Source organism: Emys orbicularis, chromosome 6, assembly GCF_028017835.1.
Source record: "Emys orbicularis isolate rEmyOrb1 chromosome 6, rEmyOrb1.hap1, whole genome shotgun sequence".
Taxonomy (NCBI): Eukaryota; Metazoa; Chordata; order Testudines; family Emydidae; genus Emys; species Emys orbicularis.
In genome coordinates, this window is record NC_088688.1 from 52691107 (window position 1) to 52716069 (window position 24963).

A 24963-nucleotide genomic window follows, 5' to 3' on the forward strand; every position below is an offset into this window, starting at 1 on the left:
AACTCATTTGTGATGGTAACTTGTGAAATGAAATGGACCCGTGGTCCGTATGGCAGTTTGTAAGTTTCTGAATGATGGTGTTTTTTTGTGCTGTATACACCAACTACGAACTGGATTTGGACTAGTTCTCATTTCATCAAGACCATGGATCAACCACCAGATGGTAATGACTTTCTGTCACTACTGTACTGGATTAGATTCAAGCCAGTGATTTACATGTGAAAAAATCTTAATATTAATCCATTCCCCCTGACAAATAGCTTGTTACAGTATATCATCATCTTTAATATTAAGGACAGGTATTGATGTATTGACCTACAACACTTCATAAGTACACACTAGAATACTTTTGACTTACTCATTTTTTCTTTATTTGTAGGTCAAGATGTTATTAAATATAAAAAGTGTCTTATGGATGTGCTCTACCTTAGTTGTAACATATGCACTGCATAAAGGTAAGTGTATGACATGGAAACATTTACTGGAACTGTCCCTTAGTGACTGTTAGAAGCAGCATGATCTAGAGGGGAGGTTGATACCATGGGACTCAGGAGACCTGGTTCTATTTCTGTCTCTGCTCTACTGAATGACCTTGTGTGAGTCACTCCCTTTTGTGTGCCCTTCCTATGCATTGTTTGTCTTGTGTACTTGGATTTCAAACTCTCCCCTAAGGACTCTAGATGCTACAGTAATGCAAAAAAAATGATGCAAAGTGCCATAGGATTATGTAATACAGATTACCAGACAGAGCAAAATGGTTTTTTTCCCCTCAACATTTCTAATAATGAAGTTCTGATTCTCCGGACCAAGAACACAGTACATTTTATTAAGGCAGCAAAGGGTAAATGCATCTATTTATAGGGGCTTTCTGAGCTGATTTCACTCCCTTGGCAAACGCTTGCATATACAATTACTAATTCTTTTTTCCAGTTTGTCCAATGGCTCTTACAAAACTGTTCAAAGATTTTTCTAGAGAAAAGTGAATGGCTGTGGTGCTTAAATAAGCCCACCCATTATAAAAAGTAAAATATATTTTTCCTAAGAGCAGGATGGAAGCACCATTATTTTTTACTTAAAACCTCCCTTATTTTTTTCTATCCTTCATTAAACACACAGCAGGCCAGAGAGATTAGAGTTGTCCTCAAGGACAATAGATTCAAAGACTTTCAGGAGCGGACAACTAAGTTTCTAAGATTTTTCCCTAGAGAGCTGGGACTTCTTTGGTTAGTAAATGGTAACCTTCTTTTCAAGTTTTACTTAGCAATATAACTGAAAGTACTGCATACCAGAGAGAGATATGGGTCTTGTTGTATTTAATGTACTGTTTATATGAGGGCTGCTAGGCAAGGGACATCATTATGGGAAGGGGTTTTTAGATTTGCAAAGTGAGTTTACATGCTAAAGAATCCAGTGGTGAATTTAGAAGTCCTTATCCAGTGAGTTGTATTGTTCCATTAAGATAGAAATATCTAGCATAAATTATAGTGAAACTAAGAGCTATTAAGCATAACAAGCTAACTTCAAAAGTGACACAAATGGGGGTAATTTATGTTCTGTAAAGGGGTGTAATTCACATGATGAGAGGCAAAAGGGTGAGTTTTAGCAGGAAAAGCAACTAGCAGGAGGAAGAATGTACAAGACGAAGCAGCTTTGAGCCTCATTATACATTCCTATTAGTTTCTGTTCCTGATACCTTTGTGCCCTCCTGCCCCATACTGTGTAATTCTACTCACACTCACATGCACACCAAGTTACTGATGTATAATTTACACCACCTATTAACACTTCTTAATTTGGCTCAGAGTTTCTCCAGTATGGGATTTACAGTACATGAGCAACCCACTGCTAAGCATCCAGTTAAGCAGATAACAATAATATTGGGCCAGATTCTGGCTGGTGATCATCTGCGTGTGGCTTGGTGGGAGCAGATGGAAAGTCTCCCACCCCTAGAAAGGCAGTATGAATGCTGTGTCTCATTCATTTAGAGCTCTAGTTTTATCATAGCAATTAGAAGAAAACCTCACAGAATGGCCATTGCGAAGAGGGCAAAAGAAATGGGAAAAATACTTTCCAAAAGATCTAAATGTCAACAGATTGGTTTATATCTCAAGTAGCCATTATTTTCCATTCTAGAACAAATGTCAGGAATAGAGCTCATGTGTGCAATGCCATTTTAGAGGGCAGGAGTTACTTCACTGGACCCAAACTTTGCAGACCCAATCTGGTCTCTTCACTATTTAATTCTCTCTGTATACCTGGGGAAGAACCATTATCTCTCTTGGAGTAAAAACTATCACTGATCATCCACTAGTGTGGTCCTGTGTGTCACTGCATTGCTTTTGTTCTCTAATAATTTGTCACTCAGCTCCAGGTTAAACGTTTGCAGCAGTCTAGGTTCTGTGTGGTTTAGTCAACTGCTTGCTATCACGTCTTCCCCATAACCAGCCCCCCTGCCATGCCAAAGTCTCCAAAGGGCTTGGTTTGGATATTTCTAAGGATTTTTTTTAACGTATCAGTCCTGAAATCCAAGATTCCCATGATAGACACAACAAAACTCCAACTTTATTTGTAACACAGCAGATTACAGATATGCAATATTTTATATATTCACCATTAATTATTGTTCTAGTCTTTCTTTCATTTTATCATCTCTCTCATCCTTGTACTTGGCCCTATCCATATATACCTAGCACATATGCAAGGTAAGCACATAATTTTTATGTAGAAACAAGAGCATTTTTTTGTTTTAAAAGTAAACGTAGAGGCTCTTGTGTGGTTTCTTTAAGATCCTTTAAATTCCCATAAGATATTTTTGGGAGCGGAACAGCAGGAAGTACTACATAAGCCTGTGAGGTCAAAGGAGTGCCCCATCACAGGACCTGTGCTGTTTGCTCTAGTGCACATAAAGGATTAATGACAGAAGTTAATGGACAAAGTTTACATTGGTTGCTAGCATGACATTCACTCACTTTTGAACTAGCTGATGGTCTAGTATGTTAGGTTACAATCTGGACTAGTGACTGTGATAAATGTGGGAATTTACCTACCCGATTTAAACATTCATTAGTCATGTCACGAATGAGTGTGATTTAAAGAAGACCCTATAAACCTGAAAAGAGTAGAAAATCCCCTCAGTAGCTGTCTGACACTTGAGTCTGTGACTAATACATAATAAACATCTATTTGTGCCTGTATATTACATATATGTACATGTGGGTGTGCTATAATATTCAGGACTGCAGATGGAATATACATTTGCCTGGTTTTCTATGATTTACTGACAGAGTATGAGAAGTAATTGATCCTTCAGTACTCTATGCCTGGTTTACATCCTCCCTCTCTTTACTGTAGTAACTCAGACCACAAACCATCTGGTAGGAACACAGTGAAGTTTTTGTTGGGATTCAATTTATTACCTCCATTCTCAAAGCTCTATACATGTTCTTGCAGGTAGTCCTGATTATTTTTTTTTAAAATTTAATTTAACAATCTAACACTGTTATATTCTTAAGTATTGAATTTCCTTCTTAAAAGATTTAGAGTTAATGAACAGAGTTTGCTTAGGCTCAGTATATAAAGAAATCAGATTTAATAGAGCACATGAGATCATAGGTATTTGTTATGGCTGCTACTAGACTGGACTATAGAGAGTATGTGTAGTCAGACTATTGATGAACTCTCAACAAAGGTTTTTAATTGTTCTTCCCCTGTAAACTTGGCTTAACATAAATAGGATCTTTGATTCCATGAGAATGCATTTTTGTCTGATTACTCACTGTCAAAGTTTCTGTCCTCTTAAACTTAATTACACAGCAAGACCATTCTTCTAAGCAGCTTCTCCTCCTGGAGGACATTCCTTCCAATTGGATCCAGACCTCTTTGCCCCATACAGACCAATGGGTGTTGCTATTATTTTTACCTTAAAATAGCCCTTTCTCTGCTTACTTCACTTTTCAGGGATTTGCAACTTTTGCAAAAGTAAGGACTGTACAAGACATTCTGGGGAAGGAGTCTTTGTCTCAGGCAGGGAGCAAATGTTTTATTTTGTGTCCAACTTCAAAAGAAAGAGAGCAAGCCCTACTTCATAGATAAGATGAGCTGACTTTTACAACCCAAACTGTGAACTGGGAGGACCTGAGGCAAGGTCCAAAACAACAGATAGCTGGAATTCTGGTTAAAGTCAAAAGGAAAACAGCTTTATTCAAGGTAGAAGCTCACAAAGGGGAAATTCTATCAGGGAGCTCCAGGAGGCAGCGGTATGGAATTTATAGCCTCACTGAGCTCCCTATTTTTAACTACCTCCCTATAATTAATTATGCAGCCCCACAATCCTTAGAACTGCCTGGCAGCAGGGTACACTAACTCTGACTGGTAGAACATTACAGCAGGTTCGAGATGAAACTGTTCTACAACTTTTAAATACTCACACCAAAACCCCCATGTTTATGTAATGAGAGGGCTCCAAGAAACCCACCAGAATGTAGGGAAACTCACAGTTAAATCCACAAGGCTTGGCCCTTAACATGATCCTGTACATCAGTGTGGATAAATAAATGAAGGAAGAACGCCCCCCCCCCCCGATAATTTGCATGAGGAAAAGTAAACAGACCTTCATTTGTCATTTATTAGTATCAGGATTGGCTGCAACATGAGGCCACGTTGCACTGTAAGACACTGGCTCACACTGGGCACTACGGCAGGGGAGCAATCTGGTATAATCTTAAAACATGATCCTTTCCCCAGCTCCCTGATAAATGCTCCATCCCTTTGGACTGTGCACCTGCTCCCCCCTGAGCAGTTGATCAGCTCCATGTGGAAGGGATGGAACCATTGCTCAGCCTCTTTCCAGCTCTCTTTGAAATGATTTGCACCCTTAGGGAAGTAGGAAGGAGCAGTGTCTGAAGTCTTCAAAATACTGGGGGACTGTGATTGACATTTCTTTGCAGGGGGCCACAATGCGTGGAAAGATTTCTTATGCCTTCCTTCCCCATTCACCCATTCTAGAGCTAGTGATAAGCTGGTCATTAAAATTTACATTTAGATAAGAAGGAAAGTACTCTGACAGTTATGACCGATTACTTAGTGAGGCCCCCATAACTTGACTACACTGTGATTCTTTGGGCTTGATCCCACCGTCCTAACTCAGATAAAGTTCCCATTGACTTAACTGGGAATTTTGCTTGAGCAAGGACTCCAAGGTATGGCTCTTTGTGATGATTTAGACTTAAGTCTCTCTGTGTGTGCATGTGTGTCCTCTATTAACCAGTTGTATTGAAAAGTTTTTTATATACCATTTATCAATAGAAAAATGCTTGTATTAATCACCATCCTGGCTGGTGATTTCAAAACCATGTTTCTTTTTAATACATACAAGAGGACATTAGTGCTTTTAGGTCTCACGTGGCTGTGGAGATGGGTAAAGGGGCTGGAAAAATGGGTGTCCAGGTTTCATAGCACCTTCTATTGTTAGCTCTAGGAGAGCTGTTGACCTAGGAAAACTGGCAAATATCTGCCCCTCTCAGCTTCCGACAAACACACAGGCAGTTACTGAACCTCTTTCCGTTCTTTGCTGTCCTTGGTGACCATTTGTTTTGCTGGCCCTGTACTTATTAAGGAATGGTCTGCAAAGTGGCATTCCGAGTATCTGGGGAAGAGATAGCATTCTGTGCTTTCAGTCAGAGGGAAAATGCTGAAGCAGCAAAAGGGGGCGTAAGGGTTAAGAAAAGAAGAAAAGGCTGCCTTCAGCAGCGGACAATAAATCATGCTTGAATAGCTAGCATGGGCTGCCACAGGAAATAAAGTTTTTGGAACAGTGCAGGAGCATCACTTACCCATGTTTAATTGCCAAACATTTTTTTCCCAAATGGGGAAAGTAACTTTTTTTAAAAAAATCCTATTTTATCTAATAACAGACTTAGGCTGATTAGCCTGCAAGTCAGAACAGAGAGTACTCTTATTATAAAAGTGCTCTGGGATACTTACTTTGTAAATAGATGGATGTATTTGTGGCCACATGGTCTCCTTTCTTTCCAGAATGTTGCCCTAGATTAGAACAGATATAAACTGTATATCATAATGATATGGTTGCTGCCAAGAGCTTTCAGTCAACTCAACATGTAAATATCAATTTTAAGGAGAAAATTTCCTCGGGGATCAGTGCGGATATTGCAGATCACTGCAGCCACCACCAACTGTCTCTGAAGATTATTAAAATTTTGACAGGCAGGATAAATAGAACTAGATATTTATTCTTTTAAATATTCTCTTTAATGAAGATACATATTTTTCAAAAAGCAACTAGACATCATAAGAAATATGAAATATTTCGAGAGTGATTTTGATCTCACACCTGTATAAACTGGTGGTAACTCCATTGAAATTGAGAATCCTGATTTTGCAGTCTCTCACACCAATTTTACTGCCATGTAATTCATTGCAGTTATGTTAGCACAAAGCTGGTGTAATGGAGTGGAGAATCAGATCCAAGGACATTTATCCTAATGTAAAGCTTCAGATTAGAATAATGCCCTCTTACTTTATTATCCATTGATGCCATGATGGGCCAGATTCTGACACCCTTGCTCAGGTTTAGTAGCCCCTGACTCCTCAGGTAACTCTATTGATTTCAGTGGGAATATTTGTGCAATAAGGCAATACTCAACATGAGTAAGAGTGTTTGAACCTGGACCTTGGTGATTTTTACCCAACAACCTATAATCCTAACAATTCCTTACTCTTTTGGCTATTGTATCTGAATTGTCTTGGTCTTTCCCTGTTTTTACAAATAAACTCTTGTTAGAACTATGGTCTCTAGACCTTAATTGTAGTTTGTGACTTGTTTAAATCTCAGTACCTTTCTGTAATATTGAGACACTCAGATACCAAGGTGATGAGCATAATATCAACACCTAATAAAGAGAGATTTGACCATTTAATGTATATGCTGTATAGAGCTATCTATGCCTCTTTGAAAAAAATAATTTAACCAACATTCAAATGCTTTACAACATAGCAGTTTTTGAAATAGCCAGGTGTTATCTTTCTTTCTTTAGAATCTTCTACCGTATAAGCATAGAAGTCATTTTTGACAACTAATAACGAACAGCTAGATAGTTTCCATGTGTTGGCAGCACTTGTTTCTTCCCTCACACTCTTGGTGGTCAATATTAGTTTGCAGATATTATCTTTCTAAACTATGAACCCTAGTTCATTTAAAATGAATTACCATTATCTTCAGCCTTTCAGAGAAAGAGTTATAGAGCAGGCCAGTGGAAAAGGAAAGAGATAAAATATACATATATGATGTTATTGAACCATACCTAATAACTTAATGAGGATTAAGAGCTGGTGTGTAATGGCAGCAAACAGAAATCCATTCTCCAGACACATGCGGTAGGCAAGCTGGGTGAACAGTAGCCAACTTTCCCCTAAGGATATTGTCTGGTAGAAGCATTTCCCTGTAAAGTATTTGCAGCTGGAGATGTCATAAAACTATGATAAAAGTCCTATAATCACAAGTCTGAGCCAAGAAGGGACCTCCATGTGCTTCATTTCCTCCTTTACTTGAACATCCTACAATATTTGGTTTCAGCAACACGTTAAGGCCTGCGATTGGAAAAGAGGCAAACAATTAAAAAAGAACTAATAGTTGGGAGAATCTCACTGGAAAGACTGTTGTTTAACAGATCAAAATGAGTTAACCTTTGATAGAATGATGGGTGGGTTCTGAGAGTTGTAATGCGCTTAAGGCCATAGGTCATATTCTCCTCTCATACTGGTTTTACGTCTGCATAACAACCATACCTACCTTTTCCATCTGTTGATCTCAAAGCACTTTACAAAGGGGGGCAGTAATGTTAATCCCATTTTATATAGGAGGAAACTGTGACTCAGAGAGGTAAAGTGATTTGCCCAAGGTTACCCAAGTAGGCTGAGGTAGAGGCAAGAATAGAACTCTCCCAAATCCTAGTCTAGTGGACCACACTGCCTCTGAGTTTCTTCTAGTGACTCCAGTAAAGGTAGTCCTGATTTACACCAACATAAAGGATATGAGAATCAGCCCCCATGTGAGCTTTAATCCTTAAATTGCAATGGAATTGATCTGGTTCTTATTTTGTTGGCCCACTAATGTGATTTTTTCCCTTCTTCTTTTAGTTAAAGTGGAAAAAAGCCCCCCTGTAAAGGGTTCCCTTTCTGGAAGAGCAACCCTACCTTGCTTCTTTTCAACCTTGCCTACTTTACCCCCCAGCTACAACAATACAAGTGAATTTCTTCGAATCAAATGGTCAAAGGTTGAACAGGATAAAACCGGAAAAGATGTGAAAGAAACCACTGTTCTGGTGGCCCAAAATGGGAACATCAAAATAGGGCAAGGCTACAAAGGCAGAGTGTCTGTTCCAACCCACCCGGAGGATATTGGAGATGCTTCGCTGACTATGGTTAAACTACGTGCAAGCGATGCGGGTGTGTACCGCTGTGATGTCATGTATGGAATTGAAGACACCCAAGATGTCATCTCTTTGGCTGTTGATGGTAAGGATTCATTTAATACATTTGTAGATAGTAATGATCCCATATATCTAGTGTGACAGACCCAGACCAGTGGGGTACAGGAGTCTGGTAGAGGGCAAATATACTGGTCACTGGATGAGTAGTTTTCTGTTCCCTGAGTGACCAGAGCAGGGGCTGCACTAGAGTAATCAGGAACCTGCTAGAACCAGTTAAGGCAGGCAGGCTAATTAGGACACCTGGAGCCAATTAAGAAGAAGCTGCTAGAATCAATTAAGGCAGGCTAATCAGGGCACCTGGGTTTTAAAAGGAGCTCACTTCAGTTTGTGGTGTGAGTGTGAGGAGTTGGGAGCAAGAGGTGCAAGGAGCTGAGAGTGAGGGTGTGCTGTGCTGCTGGAGGACTGAGGAGCACAAGCGTTATCAGACACCAGGAGGAGGGTCCTGTGGTGAGAATAAGGAAGGTGTTTGGAGGAGGCCATGGGGAAGTAGCCCAGGGAGTTGTAGCTGTCATGCAGCTGTTACAGGAGGCACTATAGACAGCTGCAGTCCACAGGGCCCTGGGCTGGAACCCGGAGTAGAGGGTGGGCCTGGGTTCCCCCCAAACCTCCCAATTGACCTGGACTGTGGGTTCTTCCAGAGGGGAAGGTCTCTGGGCTGTTCCCCAACCCACATGGTGAATCTCTGAGGCAAGAAAATCCGCCAATAAGCGCAGGACCCACCAAGATAGAGGAGGAACTTTGTCACACTAGTTAAAATGGAAAGGACAAATCATTACTGTAAAGTCAAAGCATTTAGAGGTGCTTCAGCACCCTTGATAAATATGCTCCTGGTTTTCTGCTATCATTTCTTCCTGCTCCCCTTCTTTCTCCCAAGACTCTCTCCAATGTTGTATCCTTCTACTTTCCTCTTCATGATTTTTTGATACTTCCCTTTACACTTGGAACAATCTCCCTCCTTTATTCACTAAGTGGTCTGCCTCACCACCTTTAAATCCCTCCTCAAGACATTCTGCTACTTTATCACCTTTCAACAATGATCTCTAAAAGATTCCTATACCACCTTTCTCCAGGACTGTGATGTACTGTAATGTGTGTGTGAACTGTTTTGCTTTTACTAGATTGTAAGCTTGTTGGGTAGGAGTAGTGTCTTTTTAAATGTTTGTATAGCACTGGGAATGTTGTTGGTTCAGTGAGGAATAAATGATGATAATAAAGAACTATTTATTTGATCCTCTGGAACTATGGTAGGGCACACAATATCACTGCCTAATACCAAAAACATGATGCAATCTTAGTTGGAAGATACTTTCTCCCAGGTTTTCCCCGTAAAACATGCCATGATAGTCATGTCAGGCACAAAGTACCTCCTTCACCACAATAAAGGGGAGATAAAAGCTATGGTGGAACTCCACAATTATGTGCATGTAAGGTACCGTACTCGGCACCCGCTTATCTCAGGCTATGATGCTGAAAGGGAGCCTGTGTCTCTAGTGCCTCCTACTGGCCATTTGCCTCTCACCAGGTCTTCCATGGCTCAGCTAGGGTGACCAGATGTCCCGACTTTATAGGGACAGTCCTGATTTTGGGTCTTTTTTTATATAGGCTCCTATTACCCCTCACCCCTGTCCTGATTTTTCACACTTCTATCTGGTCACCCTAGGCTCAGCCCTCTGGCCAAGTCACCTAAAGTCCAAATAAATGTCCAGATAATAGTTCTTCCACCTCTCTCAAGCTCCATTGAAGTGTTCTTACTGCCCTCCCTCACAGAAGCCTAATTTGCTCCTGTAGTTGGGCTTGCATGCCCCTTCCTCAGCGGCTGGTACCCTCTACTCTGGGTTCCAGCCCAGGGACCCTGTATTAAGCAGTGAGGTGTGCTTCTTCAGACATGCTGCTGTTTCCCAAAACTGCTTCCTGCCTCTAAGTCCACTTATGCTGCTTCCCCGCAGCCTGTGCTTAACACAGTATCTCTTTGGTTTGCAGGCCTCTGGCTTCTCCCTTCTTTACCAAACTAATAAGCCTTCTGCTCCTCTCAGGCTCCACTGAAGTGTTTTCACTTGTCCTCCCTCAGGGCCTCCCCTCTTCTTTCAGAGTACGTCCTTTGTTGCTCCTTGTCTTAACAGGCTTTCTTTCCCTGCCTCCCTTTCCTAGGGACTCTGGCAGCTTCCATTAGGGATCTCCTTACTCCTTTGTAGGCGCCAGCTCAGGGCTTCCTCCACTGGAACTTATGCTGCTCCCTATGGGTCCTTCCACCTGACTTCCTACCTATTTAAGCTCTGTCTCAGGGCTATCACCTGCTGGAGTCAGAGCCTGCTCCAACCTGCAGGAGAGTCCTGCTTTCTCTGTGGCCTTTCTATCCCTTCCTAACTGCATTCTCCACTGTGTATAGTCTTTTCCTAACCCTTTCACAGCTGGATTCAGTAATTATCACTAAGTTGCCATATCACCATCATCTGGTGCTAGTGTAACCCACACACCTCCTGGGTGTGGTGGTCTGTTCCATCTAGTGGCACCAAGACCACTTAAAGAGATAAAATAAGTCTGCTCTATAACCTTAGCTTCACAGCCAGTTGGCTCTTAGCTCATGCAGTAGAGGCTCGTGCACTAATCTCCAGATGTCCCCGGTTCAATCCTGCCTGCGGATGACTAGGGTCTGTCAGTGTCACACTAGCTACAAGTCCCAGGCAAGGCTGAGCATGGCTAGCATTTGAAGGGCCACCTAGCCTGTAACAGTGCACAAATTAGATCTGGTGAAAAAAAATGGGGGAGGGGGAATCACAAATATTTGTTTCAAAATTTCCCACTTCCCTTATTTTTTTCTAAATTTTGAAATTTCATTGAAATGTCTACATTTTGAAAATACTCGGCCAGCTCTAGTACAAAAGAGGAAAACCCTATTGTTAATTCTTCAGTTTGCACAGACAGATGCTCTTTGTTGTAGGTGCGAGGAGTGCATGTGCCTTTTTGACTGTACAGCTGTTGTGATCTAGCTGAAAGTTTGGCCCTTTGAATGTTTTGATGATTTTTTCTATATTCGCTATTACCTGTGCTTTTATTTTAAAAAGAAAACATAAGTCCTTCTAGTTGTGAAGAATAGCTTTACATGTTTAAATGGTTGTCTGCCTGTGGCTTTTTATATGTCTTTCATTAGTATAGCATCTGAGCCACCTCCTTTTCATCTTAAAGGATGTTAACTACAAAGCCTATAAACATCAGACCACTTTGCTCTGTGTTTTTGTCAGATCTTATAAACTAAGTGGAGCTGAGATCAGTTCTTGGATGAGACCTTTAGAGCCTTTTCTATACTAGGATTATTTAAAATTGCTAATACCAGTGAAGCTGAACCCATATTAGTGATGATGGGAAATTTTTGCAAAATTCTCCATTAGTTGGAAGAAATGTTACTGGTGATTCAGAAGGTGGAATTCTTTCATTTCATTCAGGATAGCTCTAAGACTCTTAGAATGATGGATAAAAGGACATGTAGTTTGTAAAGCAATCTGGGATTCTTCTGGAAGAAAGATGTTTATAAATGATCAAAGTTGCTATTGTTAATCATTATGATATATTGCTACTCTTTAAATGCCAACATTATTAAGGGTATGTCTACACTGCCGCGCTAGTTCGGCGGCTGGGGATCGAAGTTCCGGGTTCGATTTATCGCGTCTGGTGTGGACGCGATAAATCGAACCAGGAAGCGCTCGCCGTCGACTGCGGTACTCCAGCTAGACGAGAGGAGTACCGCGGAGTCGACGGGGGAGCCTGCCTGCCGCGTGTGGACCGCGTCTGAACTGCGGTAAGTTCGAAGTAAGGTATGTCGAATTCAGCTACGTTATTCACATAAATTTGCGTACCTTACTTCGACTTGGGGGGTAAGTGTAGACCAAGCCTAAGTGTGTTCAGTGATGTATTAGATACGTCCAGTAAAATTTGATACACTTGTTAGAAGTGGCTGAACATACTGGGCTAGAGCCTAGCTTTGTAGATTTACTGTGAAGCAGTGTAGCTCTACTGAAGTCAACTGAGCTACATCACATTGTACCATCTGAGGATCTGGCCCACTGTTCCAAGCAATTCCTGATGTCCTATTTGTTTGAATGGACATTCAAAATAGATGCATCTTAAAAAATTTTTGATTAAAAGCTAGAATGATATAAAAATAATATGCACCCATTAAATGGATTAAAAATGGCTAACTGATAGGTCTCAAAATGTAACTGTAAATGGGGAATCGTCATTGAGCAGTTGCAAGTTGAAGCTAGACAAATTCAAACTGGAAACAAGGCGTACATTTTTAGCAGCAAGAGTAATTAACCAGGGGAACAATTTACCAAGGGTCATGGTAGATTCTCCATCATTCACAATTTTTAAATCAAGATTGGGTTTTTTTTAAAGATATGCTCTAGCAATTAGTTGGGGAAAGTTCTATGGCAGGTGTTATACAGGAGGTCAGACTAAATGATCATAATGGTCCCTTTTGGCCTTAGAATCTATGTTCCAGTACCAGCAAAGGTACTTAAATAACCTCAGACAGCTGCCTTGTTGGGTTTTGACTTGGAGGACCCATACAAAATAAAACATACAGAAACTGACTAGTGCTTCCTGAGTGGATGCATATAAAAAATAAACATATTTTTTTGAATAGCCTTTTTCAGCCTTTCCACTAGATTTAATCAGTATATTAAGTCCATTGAATCCTGCCTGCATCAAATGAGCATGTGTTACAATTGGTGGACTATGCTGTGAATGAAAGCAGTAGTTTCAAAGGAAGGAGGGAGAGGTCTCTGCGGATTATTATTTACCCTAACACAGGTATACAAACCTGGACTCCTGCTACCAGTCATTGAAAGTAAACTATAAAACATTTAAGGCTTGATTTTTCAAAACCTCAGAAGTCTAAGGCTGTCTGCGCAAAAAAAAAAAAAAAAAAAAAAAGGATGTAATTGCATGTCTAATTTGTATGTGCATTTGCTGCAAATACACAAGCAAATATGTTTGTATGCAAATGGCCAGTTTAACTGGCTGTCTTTATACCTACATACTCATTTGCCCGGTCATAAGCAACTTTGTGTGACCTTGGGTTTCTGAAGTTCAGAAAATCAGGCCTCTATGAGTATGTCTACACTGCAATAAAAGACCCGCGGCTGGCCGGGTCACCTGGCTTGGGCTGTGGGGCTATAAAATTGCAAGTGTAGATGTTCCGGCTTGAGCTGAAGCCCAAGCTGTAAGACCCCACAAGTGGGGAAGGGTCCGGGAGGGTGACAATTTACTATTTGTAAAAAATGTGGACAATAATCCATCTTTTTGAGATCTGTGCATAAAAATGCTATGTAAGTGCAAAATATTTATTATTATGCTCCTCAGAATATGATAGGACATGTTATTAAATGGCCCCTTTTGTATCCTACCATGGTATTAGGCATTAAAATATAACAGTGGGGCCAAATATAATGGAAAAGAAAATGAAAATCTCTGCAAAAAAAGTTCAACTGTTTTTTTCATAATCCGCCTGGGGGCTCCTGCAGATTTAGGAGGTTCAGGGTGGCAGGTGGAATCCTTGCAGATTTCTTGCTCTTGTCTATATCTCACGAGTGAAGGCCTCTCTCAGCAGCCTCTCTCTTCTTGTCCTTGTCTCACTGGCTGGTGTGGGGGAGGGGCTGTTTCCATGGATCTTGTTCTATTTGTTTTAGCTGCAAGCCTGGCAGACTTTTCAGGTATTAGGTAAAAACAGAGAAAGCAAGTATGGAAAAATGTATGTTTAAAATCCTGAGCTAGATGTGGGGAGAAGCAGCTGTTAAAGATGTAGGTAAATGTAAAGAGGAAAGGAGCGAGAAATTGTAATTCACATTTTCATTTTTATGCAAACCCTCCTTTGGTGCAGGCATTATGATGATGATAAATGGGAGCTGCTCCTAATGTGGGAATAATGCCACTTTATTGAGCTTTCAGCCCTTGGAGATTTTATGTTGGCAATCTAATTGATTTGTTCTCTCCGAAATCTGAGCTCTCATTGATTAGCCCTTAAATACAGCATTTGTAGAAAGATTGGGATTTAAAACTGCCTATCTTATATCACGATCATTTCTGGAAGTTAACCTCACAGGCTTTCTTTCTAACTGAACAGGCTGCTCCATCTCTCCACTGAGCCACGGTTCTGTGCTTCTGATTTGAGACGGGCAAAATGGCTTCTGGAGTACAGCCCGAAGACTGCTTTAAGTTACATAAGCCAAAAACTGAAGCACTGTGTACCCTGGCCCCACCCTACCATATCCCCTAGTCATATGGGAGGGGCTTTACACCCCCTGAGTATTCCCCTACTTGAGAGAAGTCCCTGGGTGCTGTGTAGCTCTCCAGTTGACTGGAACTGCTTCAGCATGCCAAAGCCTCTGGAAGAATGGCCAAAGATCTCACCATAAGAATTCAGGTCCACATCCCTGTGCAGGTGAGCAAAGTGGAGAGGATGCAAGAAGATCCCATAGTGCCCTCTGCATAGTCCCTATGCAGACAGATGCTAGCCATCCCAAAGGGGGCATTGAGGAAGGAGGAGGAGGTTGGGTGCACAGGAGTGTAGCCGTTGATCCACTGCCCTTGCATTCTGGTAATCAGTGCCAAACGTATTCATGCTTGGGCCATGCAACTCATGAAGACCCATGTGTAGGATGCAGTTTGTGACCAAAACCTAAAATGAAGGACACAAACGAAATATTCATTTGAGAAACTTAAAATGCTGTGGTAGTCCCTCTAGTCATATAATCGACTCTTTCTATAACCTCTATTTTGTTGTTCGTTTTTTTCTGATGTATATGATTTTCAGCAATAAAAGTGAGGGGTTTCACCAAATTTGTGTTGCGCATAGTTAACTTTAGGACAAAAATGAGAGACATTTAGAGGTATGTTTGCACACTGCCTCTTAATCAGGACTGTGCTTACTAGACAGTTGAGCTCTTTGTTTGCTTCCCCACAACGCCAGCTTTGCAAATCTTTCCCCCAGTCCTCTATAGTTTGGGCACCTAACATTGATACAAGTCAACAAAATAACTGCCCCTGTTTTTTAACAACTCCCCCCTCACACACACACACTCCATCAGTTCCTATTATTAACAAGTTAAATCAAACATTTGACCAATAAAATCCTTCAGTGTTCCGTGAAGCTTGCCAAATGCAGCTGTGACAGACTATTGGAGGGCACAAGTTCCAAAGGCATGAACCCACCAGTGAAAGTCTGCTTTGATTTGTAGGCCACAGTAATGTGACAGCTGTATTATTGGAGCCCTTCCTAGTAACACCAAGGGATTTTGCAGCATAATACACTGGCAAATAGCCAAGCAGTGTTGCAGCCCAGGGGTGTGAAACAACAGATCTGTTTTCTTCTAATTAAATTACTCCCTTAAGAATTAAATCCTTCCTTAAATTTTTCTCCATAAATGTAACAAACAGGTAATTGATTAAATGTCACTCTTGTGCTCACTCAGAAATGAGTTCTTTTAAATTTTGGATACAGCAGAATACTTTCCTTAAGTGCTCTCGCCTACAGACACTGCTGCTTCTTCCTGTAATTATACTTATTGTGTTTGCCAGATGTTCAGTGACAACACTGCACTGTTCTAGTCTGTTTTCCAGTTGCTTTATTTGCTCCTAGGACAACTTTGTTGTTGCCTTTTCTTTCTTAAAACAAATAGACTCAGGGAAAAATCCTTTACAAATTTTTAAAAGTGCTAAATCTTGGACAATGGATTTTGCCTTCTCTCTCCCTGTCCAACTGAAACAATGGAAGTCCTGTGTTTTAATCTCCTTAGCCCCAGGGGGTCTTCTAATTGTTGCAGCCATTACACAGGCTTATACATACTGATGTTCTCCTCTCTATTCATCCTGTAGGCTCCTTTATGTCCATTGGCTCCTCACTTGAAAAGCAAGAGTCTTATACTCTAAGAATAGGTGAAGTTTACCTTCTGGATCAGAGTGAAGAGAACAAAGCATTTTCTAAGTTCCTGTACAAGTCTTACAAATGACCAAAGGATTTCTCTGAACATTGAGAGAGCTACTTTAAATTGGCACCAATATTAATTCTTAAATACTGCCTTATTTAGATATTACAGTGATTAGCAACATGTACATGGGGGCGAGATGGTCAGTCATTGGGAATGCATTCACGGACTTACTGCAAAATGAAGTTTGAAAAATGAAAATGAAGTGCTGTTATCATCCCACTTATTTGCTGCCTTACCATGCCTTTTTCTGTTTGCACTGAATGGCAGAGTTCATCTACAGAAGTGAAACTGTTTTAGATCAGGTCAGCCATCTATCAGAAGTGCAGACCGTTGTGAGGCACAAATCCAAATCAGTGTCAAAATGACATTTTTGTGAAGGTTAAAAACCAGCCAGCCAGCCAAACAGTTTCATAGAAGTCTCACTGTATGTGTTTTCAGACTGAGCTATATAAACTCAATATCAAGTAACATATACTGTTAAAAAACTGGACCATTAGTGCATACTATTAAGAATAGAACCCATTGGGCCAGATCCTCAGCTGGTGTAAATCAGCATACACCTCTGGCCCCCTTAGCATCAATCTGCATGAAGAGAGTTTTTAAAAATAACTTATAAAATGTGCAGTATGTTTTCTAAAACCCCAGAAGCTTAGATGTTGGGTTGCATTTCTCCTTTAAATACCAGAACCAATTTGTTGTTGCTTGTGAACTGGCTCCCCCTTAGACTCCTGGAAATTCTGTCTGGTAATCCCTTTTTGTGAATTAAGTAGCATGCACAATACTCCAGGGTACAGCTACCCAGTGTCTTTATTACTGTGTGTGCTCCAGTGGGTTTCCTGGCTCAGCCTTTTATACTGCTTTCTTTCTTCACAGAGCTATCCAGCTGGTGAGCTAATTACCTCAGTAGCTCATCAGGCTCCCTACAGGTGCAAATGATCCCTTCTACCCTTCCAAATCCAAACTATCTAAGTCCCTCCTGCTTTAACTACACCCAGTACTCTTGAGGGCATTCTGTGCCAAAAAATGAAAATTCTGCACACAATATTTTAAAATTCTGCAAATTTTATTTGTCAAAAAATGTGGAGGCTCCATCATGGCATTGGGGAGCACAGGCCACTGGCTGCACAGAGGTGGGAGATCATTGTGCACCTCCCACCTGGGATATGGACTCAGCATTGAGGCTGCACCCAACCCTGACAGTGCAAGGACTGGGTCTACTCCAGAAACACCCCAGAGCCCTGCCCCTCCATGCCAAGTGCACCAGGTATGGGCAGGCAGACTCAGCAAGGCAGAATCCAAGTGGAGAGGGTCTTAGTGTGGGAGGATCCAAGTGTGGATTGAGAGAGTTCTGTGTGGGGCAATCTGGGCGCGGGCAGCTCAGTGGGGGATCTGGGTACAGGGGGTGATCTGGTGCACAGAGGCTTGTTTGGGGGTTCTGAGTGCAACAGTAATGGGACTCGGCAGGGGGTCCAGTGAAGGTGGTTGTGGCTCAGTGGTTGGGTGTGGGGGGATAGAGCTCAGCAGGGGGGACTGGGTATGGGTGGGGGGCTTTGGGGAGGGTCCAGATGCTGGGGGAGTGGGACAGAGATCCAGGTGCAGCTGGTTGGGGCTTGTGGGGTGGGGATCCAGGTGCGGGTGGCTCGTCGGGGTGGGCCAGGTGCAGGGGGAGTGGGCTCATTGGGCGGGGGAGTTCTCAGTCCGGGGGGGGGGGAAGCAAAGAAATCTGCAGGGGACATAAATTCTGCACATGCGCAGTGGTGCAGAATTCCCCCTGGAGTAACCCAGTGTCCTGGGTGTTCTAGGTGTTCTAGGTTACCAGGATGCTTGCTTCCAAAGGTCTCCATTTATAGCTGCTAATAGCACCCTGTCACACTGTCCCATGCCTGTGTGGGTATCTCAAGGTAGAGCTCTGCAGTATTCCTCTGCATGCCACTCTGGGCATGGGCATGTTGGGACTGTGGTTAGAGACCATGCACAGAAATAATCCACAAAGCCAAAGCCCCACATATGTTTGTAGAGCTCAGGCAGCACAAATGGCCTGTAAACCTGCCCTAATTGTACACAGTAAATTCTCCAGGTTAGGGCAATTCCTAGGGGACATAAAGCTAGCATAGCTGGCACTACGCTTTGCCATCTTAGCTCCTTCCCAGCATGGGAGTTGTGTCAGGGTCTTGTCCCACTTAGGTCCCGCGTCAAACACAGCTTGGCCAGACCTGAAGAAATTTGGAGTATTTCCATTGTTTCCATTATGCATGTACACTGCTGCAATGGAGACCAGATTCTGATCCTGTTCTCTGTCTGTGCCATTGAATTAATTGATGTAGAAAGGATTAGGGTGTTGTACACAAGATTTTTTTATTTCAACTGGAAAACTTCCTTAGTAAAACATGACAAGGGTAGAGAAATGAGGTAATTCAGTTTCAACTGAATGGAAGGATAAACAAAAACAGGTCTGCAACTATGGTCCTTGATTTCAAAAGAGGAAACTTAAAAAAAATGAAGGGCATTAGTTAAGGAAATGGACTGAACTGAAGAACTCAAGGATCTGAATATGGGATGAGGCTTGGAATTACTTTACATCAAAGCTGCAAAGCTAGCTGAAGCCTGCATCCAAACAGGGGCGGCTCTAGCTTTTTTGCCGCCCCAAGCATGGCAGGCATGCCTTTGGCAGCATGCCTGCGGGAGGTCCGCCAGTCCCGCGGCTTCGGCATACCCACCGCCGAATTGCCGCCAAATCCACGGGACCAGTGGACCTCCCGCAGGCATGCGTGGAGCGCTGGTGCCTGGAGCCGCCACTGCATCCAAATCAAGGGGAAAAAATTCATAGGGAATGAACAAGCATCTTAAACAGGTTATTACTAGAAAGCAGAAAGTCTACAAGGAATGGCAGATGAGAAGGATTAGCAAGGAAAGCTACCTTTTGGAGGTCAGAAAGTATAGGGGGAAAAGTGAGAAATGCCAAAAGCCAAGCAGAATTGAACCTTGCAAAGGAAATTAAAAACAATAGTAAAAGGTTCTATAGCCATATAAATTAAAAGAAAACAACGAAAGAAGAAGTGAGACCTCTAAACCCTGAGGATGGGGAGGAGATTAAAGATAATCTAGGCATGGCCCAACACCTAAACGAATACCTTGCCTCCATTTTTAATAAGGGTAATGAGGATCTTAGGGCTAATGGCAAGGTGGGTAATAGAAATGAAGATATAGAAGTAGAAATTAGCACATCTGAAGTGAAAGTCAAACTCAAACATTTTAATGGGACCAAATCAGGGAGCCCAGATAATCTTCATCCAAGAATAGTAAAGGAACTGGCACATGAAATTGCAAGTCCAATAGCAAGGATCTTTAATTAATCTGTAAATTTGGGGGTCATACCCAGGACTGGAGAATTGCTAATATAACAGCTATTTTTAAGAAAGGGGAAAAAAGTGATCCAGGAAACTACATGCCTGTTAGTTTGACCTCCATTGTATGAAAGGTTTTGGAAGAAATTTTGAAAGAGAAAGTAGTTAAGGACAGAGAGGTAAACAGTAATCGGGACATTGTACAACATAAAACATGGTTGTACAAAAGGTAGATCACACCAGATGTGGCAAATTGCCGGCACTATTATGACAGGTCCCGCGCTTTCTCCTCTTGTGGGGGGGTTTCAGGGCACCGTTTCTTGCCCCTGATCTGGGGTATCAACTGTCCCACTAGTGTCCCAGAGAAGGGGAGTGGAGAGGGAGGGACCCGGGTCCGCTCTCTATGCTAGGTACCAGCCCAGGGGCACTAGGGATAGCGGCAAACCACTCAAACTAGCGATTCTTTCCCCTGGGCCACTTCCCTCTCCGGTCCTTCAGCTTGTGGGGCTTCCTGCCCTCTCTCTGCTTGGGCCAAGTTTCTCCCAACCCCTTGTCTCTGTTGAGTCCCTCTGCTCTGCACAAGCTGGGTTTTCCTTTACCTAGGGTCTTGGTCTTCTGGCCTGCCACAGCACTTCTCCAAACTGCTCTCTGCTCCAACACCAAATTACTCTGCTTCAACTCCTTCCTCTGTCTGATTGAAGCAGGGGTTTTTATCAGGTGACTGGCTTCAGGTGCTCTAATTAATCTATAGCAACCTCTCTTCCCTCTACAGGGAATAAGGCTCTCATCATCCTGGGGCTTACATATCTCCCCTCTATCACTCTCCTGCTGCCTCTGCTCCGTGTCCCCATCAGGTTCCCTTCATTTGACCCTTTGACTACACTCCTGTCCCTGTTATTTCATTAGTTGTCCCCTGGAATTGCTTGGTTTCCAGGTCCTGTGGAGTTCCTCAGGGATTGGTCTTGGGACCAATCTTATTTTACATTTTCATTAATGACCTTGGTACAAAAAGTGGGAATGTGCTAATAAAATTTGAGGATGACACAAAGCTAGGATTGCTAATATTGAGGAGGACCAGAATATCATGCAAAAAGATCTGGATGACCTTGAAAACTAGAGTAAAAGAAATGGGATGAAATTTAATAATGCAAAGTGCAAAGTCATGCACTTAGGGACTAACAACAAGAATTTTTGCTATTAACTGGGGATGTATCAGTTGAAAGTGATAGAAGAAGAGAGAGACCAGAATGTAATTGGTGGTTCATAGTCATCCTGTGATCAACCAGTGTGATACGATCATGAAAAAGGCTAATGCAATCCTAGGCTGCATCAGGCGAAGTATTTCCAGTACAGATAGGGATGTGTTAATACCATTGTACAAAGCACTGGTAAGACCACTTCTGGAATATTGTGTACAGTTCTGGTCTCCCATGTTTAAGAAAGATTAATTCAAACTGGGACGGGGCAGAGAAGGGCTAGTAGGATGATCAGAAAACTGGAAAACCTACCTTACAAGAGGAGACTCAGGGAGCGTGACTTGTTTAGCCTAACCAAATGAAGGCTGAGGTGAGATAAATACCAGGAAGGGAGAGGAGTTATTTAAGTGCCAATGTTGACACAAGAACAAATGGATATAAACTGGCCATCAACAAGTTTATGCTTAAAATTAGATGAAGGTTTCTAACCATCAGAGAAGTGAAATCCTGGAATATCCCTCCAAAGGGAGCAGTGCGGGCAAAAAACCTAACTGGCTTCAAGAGGGGATGGTATGGTGGGACTGCCTACAATGGCATGTGGCCTATTGGTGACTGCCTGTATTAAAAATCCCTAACAGCTAGAGGTAGGACACAAGATGGAGAGGGCTCTGAGTTACCACAGAGAATTCTTTTCCCAGTTATCTGCCTGGTGGGTCTTGCCCACATGCTCAGGGTCTAACTGACTGCCATATTTGGGGTCGGGAAGGGATTTTCCCCGGGTCAGATTGGTAGAGAACTGGGGGCTTTTCGCCTTCCTCTGCAGCATGTGGCATGGACCAGTTGCTGGTTTAAACTAGAGTAAATGGTGGATTCTCTGTAACTTGAAGTCTTTAAACCATGATTTGAGGACTTGAGTAACTCAGCCAGAAGTTATGGGTCTATTACAGGAGTGGGTTGGTGAGGTTCTGTGGCCTGCGATATGCAGGTCAGACAAGATGATCACAGTGGTCCCTTCTGGCCTTAAAGTCTATGAATCTATGAATGTATACCATCTATGGTTCACATTCAGACCTCTGATTATGACAATTAATTCCACAGAAGCCACTGAAATTACACCAGATCTGAATTTGTCCTCATGGGCAAAATCATTTCTAAAAATTATAGACCTACTTTAATCTGCACTTTACCACTTTCGAGTTCATGCAGAAAATAATGGTCTTTTCCTGCTTCTCAGCAAAGTTTTAATGTAAAAAAACTGTAGTGAAATCGCATATTACGAAGGCTCCATCATTTCTTCATAATATATCAGAGTACATTAATGAGCACATAATTAAATATTACAATAAAATTAAAATGTCAAAATAGAAGAACAAGCACATTGTATAATATATTTACCTTTTTTATTAAACACAGAGATTTATTTGCTAGTTCATAACTCTTAGTAATGTGTAATTGATACTTCAGTGATTAATGAGGTTCTACTATATACACCTCTACCCCGATATAACACGACCCAATATAACACGAATTCGGATATAACGTGCTAAAGCAGCGCTCCAGGGGGGCGGGGCTGCGTGCTCCGGCAGATCAAAGCAAGTTCGATATAACGCGGTTTCACCTATAACGCGGTAAGATTTTTTTGGCTCCTGAGGACAGTTATATCAGGGTAGAGGTGTAGTATTTTTCAAAGATCATCGTGCAGCATCCATTGTTGTTTAACTTTAAAGGCATGGCGATAGGGGAAGAATGATCTTGAAGAGTTTAAAAAAAAATAAAAAAAAAATTATGCCCATTGAATGTTAGTACACTTTTTCAGTCATAAGAACGGAAGAGTGGCCATACTGGGTTAGACCAATGGTCCCTCTAGTCTATGATCCTGTCTTCTGACAGTGACTGGTGCCAGATGCTTCTGAGGCAATGAACAGAACAGGGCAATTTAGCCATTAGTTCTACTCTTAGATATGCATGTGCAGCTGCTGCTGCTGTCAGTGGGATTTGCACTTATATTGAGAACAGAATTGGCCCCTAACTAGAACTAAACTTTTTTTAATGCTCTGAAGTTTTTAATTTTTATTTTCTAAATTCTGCCAATTGCCATAATCAGGAATCTGCAAATACAAGAAAGCTTTATGTAGCTTGTAGTATTTTTAGTACATAAAAGAAAATATAATTGTATAGAATATAAAAAGTGACCAATCTTCAGATGTTTATAAATAGTATTACTATATTTGTAACTAATCTGGGCTGCAGAGACAGACATCATGTAGAGATCAAACCAGGGACCTTCTTCACCAAAATCACAGGTTTCTACCACTTGAGCTAAAAGAATTTCTCCAACTCTGAGTAGTAGCAGGCTGTTATCTAGTCATTAGTGGCCATCACTAGAGGGAGACATGATCATACTTATTACTGAATATCTTGTAACAGCATGTTGTTATTATTGTACAAAGAGGGAGTCACCTTATTCTTTTTTTTTTTTATTATAGTTGTATCAGGATAATGTTACTGTATAATGAATATAGCAGATGTGATGCAACTTGTCACTACCATGAGTTTGTTGTCTTTGTAGGTGTTGTGTTTCACTATCGTGCCGCAACCAGTAGATATACCCTGAATTTTCAGCATGCTCAGCAGGCTTGTTTGAACAATGGTGCTGTCATAGCAAACCCTGATCAGCTGAAAGCTGCATATGAAGATGGATTTGAGCAATGCGATGCTGGTTGGTTGTCTGACCAAACTGTTAGGTGAGTTGTTCAAATTGCCTTTTGACAGCATTTCCCAAAATTAATTGGCTTGATCTGTTCATACTTAAAATGCAATAAAATGTTAATGTACTGTAACAATAAATATTAACTTACTGTATTCCAGATATCCAATCAGGCAACCCAGAGTTGGCTGCTATGGAGATAAAATGGGAAAGGAAGGAGTTAGAACATATGGATTCCGTCTTCCCAATGAAACTTATGATGTATATTGCTACGTGGATCACTTGGAAGGTAAGATTGCAACATAAATAAGGGGCTCTTTGAAAGCTAAAATAATTGGAGAATCTAACATGGCAAGACAGTAAAATAAGAACTTTTGTATAAAAGTATCAGAGGGGTAGCCGTGTTAGTCTGGATCTATAAAAAGCAACAAAGAGTCCTGTGGCACCTTATAGATTAACAGATGTATTGGAGCATAAGCTTTCGTGGGTGAATACGACGTGGGTATTCACCCACGAAAGCTTATGCTCCAATACATCTGTTAATCTATAAGGTGCCACAGGACTCTTTGTTGCTTTTTGTATAAAAGACATCCTAGTCATTTTGCATATGAAAAAGAATGGTTGGATGAAATGAACCTATAGTTTGTGGTATAGCAGGCCTTAATTAAAGGAGACTGTGGAGGTGGTGGTTCCCAAATGGGTATTCAGGTTTGGAGCTTCTATAGTTAGTGACAGTAGTCCTTAATGCAAAACTGCTATTGGAACATGTCCTCACATTTTTAGAATGTTAAAAAAAGAAACAAACATTTCTTGAAGTATCTAGTTCTATGCAGTACATTCAAATGTTAAAGATGCGCATATATTTTACGTATTAACTATATTATGGTTCCTAAAGTATATAGCTAAGGTGCTTACCTATCTGTAACTCCAGAATTAGGTAGATATTAAATGACAATCCAAGCTTAATGTTGAATTTTGGAAATAAAAGGCTTTCACAGTATAACATACCTCTGGTGAGACATGTGCAGTATGTTTAGTAGAACTGTCTTTGATTCCACAATATGACATCAATTCATGTGAAATTTGTCTGTGGAAGGCCTCCTAGTACAGTACAAGAGCTGTGGGTCTGCCCATCCCCCACACAACAATGATGAAGCATGAGAACCAAGGGACTTTGAACCCCTGTCTATAGCAAAGTTAGATTCTGTGCCAGCTCTATGAAGA

At 41.5% G+C, this 24963-nt stretch overlaps 1 protein-coding gene across 1 annotated transcript in view; it reads left to right on the forward strand.

Moving 5' to 3' along the window:
* Positions 1–385: 385 nt before the first annotated feature.
* The window catches only part of VCAN (versican), a 121071-nt gene continuing 96493 nt past the window's right edge, over positions 386–24963 (forward strand). The window contains exons 1-4 of the mRNA XM_065406321.1: positions 386–455; positions 8155–8532; positions 23602–23776; positions 23901–24028. Coding sequence (XP_065262393.1) covers positions 386–455; positions 8155–8532; positions 23602–23776; positions 23901–24028 — 751 coding nt within the window. The remainder of the gene's footprint in view (positions 456–8154; positions 8533–23601; positions 23777–23900; positions 24029–24963) is intronic.